Raw genomic sequence first — 8,927 nt, forward strand, 5'->3', positions numbered from 1 at the left:
AGGTTTTATAAATACCTACTATAAAACAACATTACTTGTTGTATGATAGACAAATCGGAATTTGATTTATGTTTTAGGTTTCAGAACAACAAAAACGTCACACATTTGCAAAAGGAGAATGAACACACTTTGCTGAGTAGAAAGTCTCTTACTTATAATTAATCAAAGGGAAAATTTGTCATTCTATTGGTGAAATTCAATGCAGATTTTACATGAAAATACAATGGGGAAAACAATTTAACTTGGGTTTTTTGCAATCTTCACATTTAAAAACATTGTTTACATCTACATTATTTAATATCTTAAGAAATGTTCCATCACTAATCCATCATCATGTTCAGATGATGGATTCAACAGAGCAGAGCTCTGGAAGATGTTTAAAGCTTTAGAGTTTTAGAACCTAACCCTGCTTTGAACTTCTCCCCAACTTTCTCCCCAACCAGTCTGCTGGGTTCCTGTCCATGATGCTGGTTGTTCTCTAATGTTCTCCAACAAACAATGAACCTCCTAAGCCTTCAGCTGCATTTATATTGTAAATAAGTAACATACAGTTTTACGTCTGAGAGCAATTTTTAGTTTGGCATAGGTGAAAAAAGAAAAGGAAAAGGGAAGAAGAAAAAAATCCTTACTTTTTTAACAATGATGCACTAGGTTGTGTTGGTCTGTCACAAAAAATAAAATCCCAATACAAAACTTTCGATGTTTCGATTGTATTGTGAAAAGGACGAATACTGTTGCAGATTGCTGCACCAACCAACGTACTCATATATTCCTCCAGTTGGATGGTAGCCTGCTCACACTCCTCCAGCTAACTTCTCTTCTTCTAATTTCTCAGTGCACACATACATGTACTTTTTACATCTTTATTCTCTTCAAATGATGATTATAATATACTGATGAAATGTTACAAAACAGGATGCTTTCCTGTGTAAGTACAAAAATCTTTTGAATCCCTTAATGTAATCAAAGAATTACAATATGGCTACTTTATTAATCTTTTTTTTTTTTTTTTTTTTTGCAATGTATCATGGGGAGCTATACAATCAATAACAGAAATGTACTACATATATTACAGCTGTACAATTTTTAATAATAATACCACAATACAAAACAAGAATACAATCCTAGAATGCAAGCATTGACTGAACTAAAACTGTTTTTTTAAGTTACCTCTATTTGCATTTAAATAAATAATTAATATTTATGTTGGAGTGACGTTCAGCATTGCAATTTGGGAGCATTAGCTTAATTTTCCTTATTATTTATAAGTGGCCATAGACCACTGGATTGTTTATTATAAAGTACAAACCCTTACCGCTCACTGGAAGAAAGGCTATGGTTCATCTTGATTTAAATACAAACCAACACTGACCCCATGCGGTCATAAGTGTGAAGTCAGGAAAGTTGACGTTAGAAAGTCAGATCACCAAAGATGCAAAAGTTATTAATCTGAAACATTTAGAATCATTAAGACGACACAAAAGCAAAAACGTATTTTATGTGGTGATACAACAACACATGCGTAATGTAGTGTTAAATTTTATTATTTCTTTCAGATATTTGTGCTAACCACAGTGTCATCAAAAGCACTTATGTATGATTTGAGATAAGTGTTTTTTATGAAATCTTCCAAAGTTTGTGTCAAAACATTCGGTTTCCTTTAAATTTTCTTCCAAGGAGCCAAAAACTACAGAAGACCGCCATTCAAACATTTTTACTACATTACCCATAGGCAAGATACACGGAAATTGTCCACGAAACCTCTTGCTGATTGGCTGGGTACCAGATGACATCTGATTGGCTAGTGGAAAGTACCCGGATACAGTAAGTGCTTAAATACTGAACGGTTGGCGAGCGGTTGAAGTGGTTTCGTTAGCGGCTAAAGACGATAGCAAGGAAACCCGTATTTCTGCTGCGGCGTAAGGTGTAATTTTTGGAAGAACATAAAATGGCAAGTACCGCTTATTGTGTTGACCAAAGCGTCAGCTACACTGTAATGCGTTTTTGGTTTAAAACAAGTCATGTTTCAGGGTTTTTTACCCCAATTTATTCGGTCGCTAGCTCTTAGCCGTTAGCTGCTTTTTAGCTTAGCATGCTAACCGATTGCTTCGAAAAAGCAGTTGGTTAGCCAAAAAGATACGTTCGCGTTATGTCGTTTGTTCCTTGTGTGCTGTGCTTGGCTGTGATGTTCCCCCTCGGTTGCTGTTAACTGTGGCCCCTCGCCGTCTTTTCCAGGCTGGCGGTAAGGCTGGGAAGGACTCCGGAAAGACCAAGACAAAGGCTATTTCGCGCTCACAGAGAGCAGGGCTGCAGGTCAGAACGCATTCATTCATTGCCGCCGCGCTTCCTACGGCCACTTCCCTAAGGCTGCTCCGCGCGCTGACCACTCATCCCTTTTTGTTGCTCGAATTTTAACGGCCTCTTTCCGTCGGTTTCCACGCAGTTCCCAGTGGGTCGTATCCACAGACACCTGAAGTCCAGAACCACCAGCCACGGCAGAGTGGGCGCCACAGCAGCCGTGTACAGCGCGGCTATTCTTGAATACCTCACCGCTGAGGTACGGCTGAACTGTTTTGAGGTTGTAGTGCGGTGAGCCATCTTGCATCCATTTCAGCATTCTGACTTTGTTCCAGGTTCTGGAGTTGGCAGGAAATGCATCAAAGGACCTTAAAGTGAAGAGAATCACCCCACGCCACTTACAGCTTGCCATCAGAGGAGATGAAGAGCTAGATTCTCTCATCAAGGCCACAATTGCTGGTGGAGGTAAAGATGCTTTTTGGCACTCTGGTATTAGACATTCTTTAGTTTGGTTCATATTTAATGCACTCTTTATTTCCCAGGTGTGATCCCGCACATCCACAAGTCTCTAATCGGAAAGAAGGGCCAGCAGAAGACTGTATAACTTGGGGTGCTCTGGATGGTGTGCCTCTCAGGATTTAAGTCTGCATCTGAAGTGGTTAAATGTCTTGCATCCTTGCATTTATTCATTGGGGTTCTTTTTTTTTTTTTTTTTTTTCCTCCTGTCTCAAGTGGCTTCAAAGAAGCTCTTTTTTTTTTTTCTCAGTTTTTCTGGTGCTGCAATTTGTTATCCATGCTGTGTGGCAGTCCCATGTTTTAAAGTGATGTTTTAATAAAGCCCTTCTTGGGCATATGTTCTGTTTATTTTTCCTTTTTGTTTTCCTTTAGCTTTTTTTTTTTTTTTTCTTCAAGGTACTTGTCATTAAAGTGTCTGCTTTATCCTTGAAAGACTCCATTTAACTCCACCAAACTTCTTTTGGTAATGTAACAATCACCCCCTTAAGCTTCAATTCAACTGTTGAAGCTTACAGTTTAAAGTAAAGCAACCCAGGGTTAGTCCAACATGGCGTGTGTATATGTAATGAAGCTGACACGCATTCACTTCCCTAGCCCTCTTGTAATGTACAGAAATGTCTTTTTGGACGTGTTACGTTTTGAGCAAACACAGATGAGGTCCGTCTATGCTGGTGTGGCCAATTGGCACTATGACAAATCTGGTTAAATTCTGACTCTATGTACTTTAAGATGGGTGTGATGTTCAAAGTTAAATCAGATGCCACTTAAAGACGTTCTGAGTGCTTTATAAAAGTCTTTGTGTCTTAATGGCATCAATGTGAGTGTTAAACTCACATCTGCTCCAGTACTGTAGCCAGATCCAGTTGTGCATAAAGTCCAATCTAAAGTTGGCAGCCAAACTTTGCAAAGACTGAGCTGCACAAATAAAACTGGATGTTTTTTGATGATGGCCCAAATTCCAATCTTTTAGACGTGTTGCTGATCCAACTTCCCTGAATCTAACAGCTTCTCCAGAATGTAAAATATCTTGTTCTGTAAATGACTGCATTAAGGCTGATGGCTAAAAGCTGCAGAACATAAGCCCTTGGTGGCGGAGTTTGAGATCTCCAGTCAGCATTACTGCAGAAATGGCTCAAATTTGTCAGATATGCAAAATCCATATATTTAAACCATGTCAAGTTCCTTTGTATCGAATTAAATTTCCACTCTAGTGGTACACGGTATGGCTTATTTATATAAGCCATACCGTATTATACTTATACCTATACTTAGTCGATCAGCTGCTGGTACTGAGCTGGAGAGTTCTACTGTTCCACATTACATATCAGTTTCATAGATGAAATTGGAAATTAAGTAAATTTAAATCTATTTGGTTTGATTTATTTCTGTATATGAACTACATCAGTTAGATGTATTTGAAGTGCTTTAAGGGCACAATTCTATTAAACTGGGCCCCATTTAAGTTTCATTATCCATTTTCAGAGACATCCCCAGTTTTCATTACAGACGTCTGGTCACCTTAAGATGTGTTAGTCCACCTAAAGCAGCAGTGTCCAGAGTCAGGGGAAGGTTCAAGGTAAACTTTATTAGCCCACCCCCCGACGGGCATTTTGTTGTGCAGGCAGCGGCGATAACACTGAGTTCCGCGAGCTGACAGCTGCAGAAATCAAACAGTTTTTTAGAGAGCTGGTGTCCTGCATTAGAATCACTGGTTAATCAGAAGGTCTCAGCAGATATACAGGTGATCTGCTGAGAAGTGATTCAGCTGTATTGGATTAAGATCTTTTCTAAAACCTGCAGACTTTGGACACCACTGACCTTAAACTGACAGGCTGATCACGGAGAGTGTTGTTAACCACAGCCAGATGGTAGTTTTGGAGGAGCTGCTGGGATCCACAGCTCAGGTGGGAGAATCTGTCAACAGAACAGCTATCGATCACACCGCAAATCTGGCCTCTATGGACTAGTTTAAACACTGTTGGAAGTGAAAAGAATTTTCATCTGCTGTTTGCCCCAAGTCATGTAGGCTAAGAGCATGTGGATGATTGGGTCACAGAAGAGACTAAAATGCAACTTTTTAGTCTGAACTCACTAGGTGGTGGTAGCATGCTGTGGGGAGGCTTTTCATTAGCTGGGGCAATAGATGAAGTCAAACATCTGGGGAATCCTCATAAAAAAGCATTGAAACTGTGTTAGCATTGTACAAAGCGCAGACATAAGTTGAAATAATTATTGGCAAGGCTTGAAAAATGATCACAGATGCGCTCCGCCCATCAAATCTGACCGCGTGTGAGCTATTTTGCAAATGATTCTGTCTGTAGATTGTGCATTTACCCTGCCAATAGATGGCGCTGTAGTATCACAGGCATTCTGCTCACAAAGCATTTTCCTGTCAGATGTGGTGCTGACTGACTATCACCTAACCACTGAAGGAAGCAGTGCAGATACAATCAGTCTCTCTGCAGGGAGCCAAACATCTTCAGATATTCAGATTATAAAACAAATCTGCAGGACTTTCATTGCAGAATGAAGACAATTTTCTTTTACAGAGTTGCAGTGTTTTGAGATTCCAGACAGGCTTGACAATGTGTCATTTATACAGCAATTCTTGGACACAGGGTCATTTCATACTGTCCTTCAAATTCATTTCTAAAAGCAGAATCCAATCAATACATATGGTTTGAAAATGGCTGAAATCAAAACACATTACACTAGAGTGCCTGGAGCTCTTTTCAAACGAAATCCTACATTTTATTTAGAAATCAAGAACCCAGAGTTTGGAGGAAAAGTGGCGAGTCCCAGATTCCAGGCGGGTTAAGATCCAGAGTGAAGTTTCCAGTACATATCTATCTATCTATCTATCTATCTATCTATCTATCTATCTATCTATCTATCTATCTATCTATCTATCTATCTATCTATCTATCTATCTATCTATCTATCTATCTATCTATCTATCTATCTATGTGTGTGTGTCTAAAATTTCATTTTTTGTGACCTGTGTCATTAAGGAATTGTCCTAACATTTCCCTCCTGCTCCAGAGTCGATAATGCAGTCAAACTGAATTCAATTTCAATTCAGAAATATTTCATTGTTCATGTTTCTCCTGAACTTTACAATTCTTTGTTTTATTCACATTGAAGGCGAGATGATGCTTCCCACACAGTGCCACAGCGGTCCATCAGCTCTCCGTACTCAGCCTCTTGTCCATATTTTTAGGGAAGACAGGGATCTGTCTTGTATTGGACGTCTCAGGGATGAAGAGGAGATGAATGGGGAGAGTCCAGGTCCAGGCAGTGCTCCTGCGCTGCTGACCAGCTGCTCTTACACACTGCCCTTTAGGTCTCACACACTGCGGTCCGTTTGGCAGGTAGTCAATGATCCAGCCATTGCTGAGGTTTCTACCTGTGTCTTCTGGAGTTTCTGACAGTAAATCCCAAATAGTAAAGCTCCCACTCCACTATGACCTCACTGTGTGAGAGGCAGGGTCCACCCTGGGCGGGTCGGCAGTCCATCACAGGGAAATACAGAGACATACAGGACAAACAAATCATGCACACACATGCAGACCCAAGAGAGAGACCGATTAACCTAGCAGAGAGAACCCACGCATGCACAGGGAGAACAGGCAAACTGTAGGCTGAAAGGCTCCAGGCTGGGATTTGAACCCAGGACCTTCATTTGCTGTAACTGCACCGCTGTACAGATAAATAACTTGTTTTTATTCAATATGTTTTGTATGATGCTCTCTATCATAGAGCATTATAGTTAGCCTTTTACATCTATATTTGTTTGTGACGTTAACTAGCCAGAAAAAGGATTCCTCAACTGTTGGAGCATAAATGCTTCCAGAAAAAGAACGCCTTCACTAAAGAGAGCAGAGTTTCGGCCAGGATCCTGTAATTCTAAAATAGTGGATGTTTGTTTCTATTTTCAACACTTTATTGGGAGAGCTTCTTGACACACTCCTGCAACATAATTCTGGTCATGATGTTTTTTTTTTCTTTCAGGCTTTCGCATCAAAAAATAAACACAATTTGAAGTGAAACAAAACTAATGTTTTAAATTCCCTTTCTGTATTTCTGCAGCTGTCTGCACCCCCCCACACACACACACACTCCCACCCCCGCCCCCCTGGTTGAACCTGATGTCAGGAAACAGCTGGACATGGCTTTAAAATCCTGGATTTCATGAGAACAAAATGTGGTCTCTTTGTTACCCATAGATCCTGTATGAAGGTTTGCCTATAAAGTCACCCCTTTCCCTTTGTTAAGGACACATCAGGCCAGAAGCAACACTCTAATCCTAAATGCTGTGGTAAGCTTGGCACCAAAAACGCCTCAGCCGTCACCTTCTCCTCGCTCAAGTCACAATCCTCCATCTGCCTTCCTCACAACTCGAACGCGTCTGGGAAAAGGGCAAGCGCTTGATTTCCTCTAGGGGTCTACCTGTTTCTGTGCAGCCACCTGTCAGTGAAACACACAACGCTGCATTCCTGACCCTCTGGCTGCGTTCTTGGCCAGTGTTTCATGTCGCCCTGTTTAATCTGCAAGAGATCTCCCTTTCCTGATTATGACTGACAGACGAGGCGCTTTGACCTTCCTCCTTCTCTCCGCTTTCTTTCTGCTCTGCAATCATGACGTCTCCTTTTTAACTTTTTTTGTTCTGGGATTAGAGATCCAAATTTGGTTGCTGTTTGAGCTTTTGAAATGCCGGGACAACAGGATAAGAGCAACTTTCCTTTAAGCTCTACAAAATCCAGTACCAGAATCAAAAGAAATCTTTCAAAAGATATTTCTAATCAGAAAACGAGGGACAAATCTCAAAAGGATAAATTCCTTGTAAAGTTGGAGTTCTGTGGTGCTGCTGTAGAAGGCAGTGAAGGGTTTTTGGTTTTAAAAGCAGCCTTATGGGGTTTGTTGAAAACCTCATCAGGGCCACAGGCTGATCACTGCCAAGCTGCACAGCTCTGATGCAGGAAATCCTGCCCAAGGAGCTCTGAGCAAGAAATGAGTTCATATAATTTACAGTGATGCAATGTCTAGTTGGGACATTGTGATGTTAAAAATCGTGTTTTATTGGTCTGATGATGTTTTCTAATTTTATGATAAACAGATTTTGGGGTTTTCTATTAGCTCTAAGCCAGACTCATCAAAATGAAGTTCTTGCAATGCATGAGTTGAGTGCAATGAGTATAGCTGTATGTAAATTTAAGGTTTTTAGATCAATTACTGAAATACATGAAATGTTTGATCATACTTTAAATAACTGAGCTGCAACAGGACAGTCAACTGTCAGTGAATAATAAAGTGAAGACTTTATTATTCACTTATCAGAGCCAGCGACACTGGAATAAAGAGCATCTTCAAACTAACTATACAATATCTGGTGACTGTGAAACACTCATCTCTCTCAGAGCTGCTGACTGGACCGGACTTTGAAGTGCCTGCATTAACGTTCTGAACTGTTGCTATCAGACAAACATCCTGCAGAACCACCAGGAGGCTACAGCTCTGCCTCCAGCTATTAAAATGCTGAACGGGTGTTAAAGATGATTGCACCTCATATCTATTTTCCTGCTTTGAGTTATTTTACACTAATATCATTTGTTGACGGGCTGAACGTCTAATCTCCGGTCCAACAAGCTGACATACAGTACAAATCACTTTCTTAATAAATTAATCTGCTGACCCATTAATGACCAAAACTATCTGTAAAAATCAAAATGAATAAAAGGTCATTTTAATCTTCATTAAAATGACCTCATTAATCTGTGAGGACTGGGAACATTTCCTTGGTTCTTTTAGTCTTGCTTTCATTATTTAGCCAAAGAGACTCTACATTTGGTTCAGTTGAATTTTTATGATTTCACCCAAAGTATGGCAAAAGGTTTTCCTTTGAAAGATGAGTTAGGACTGATTATTAATCAATGAGGGTAAAAGTTTATGTCAAAGGAAGTTTTCACAATTATTCTAAATTCATCTTGTGATGGCCAGTTGAAATTATTTTATTTTTTCAATAATATGTGAAAGAGACACTGCAAGGTATTTATCCAAAGTCAAGAGTTTAAAGTATCAACCCTGGATCAGGTCTTATTAAAATGAAAAGCCTC

At 39.9% G+C, this 8,927-nt stretch overlaps 1 protein-coding gene across 1 annotated transcript; it reads left to right on the forward strand.

Moving 5' to 3' along the window:
* Positions 1 to 1,816: 1,816 nt before the first annotated feature.
* Positions 1,817 to 3,162, forward strand: LOC105938470 (histone H2A.Z). Its single transcript, XM_012880219.3, has 5 exons — positions 1,817 to 1,951; positions 2,236 to 2,313; positions 2,444 to 2,557; positions 2,634 to 2,763; positions 2,841 to 3,162. The coding sequence occupies exons 1-5, from the start codon at positions 1,949 to 1,951 to the stop codon at positions 2,900 to 2,902; spliced, it is 387 nt and encodes a 128-aa protein (XP_012735673.1). The 5' UTR covers positions 1,817 to 1,948; the 3' UTR covers positions 2,903 to 3,162.
* Positions 3,163 to 8,927: the final 5,765 nt, after the last annotated feature.

This window comes from Fundulus heteroclitus, chromosome 14, assembly GCF_011125445.2.
Source record: "Fundulus heteroclitus isolate FHET01 chromosome 14, MU-UCD_Fhet_4.1, whole genome shotgun sequence".
NCBI classification, from domain to species: domain Eukaryota; kingdom Metazoa; phylum Chordata; class Actinopteri; order Cyprinodontiformes; family Fundulidae; genus Fundulus; species Fundulus heteroclitus.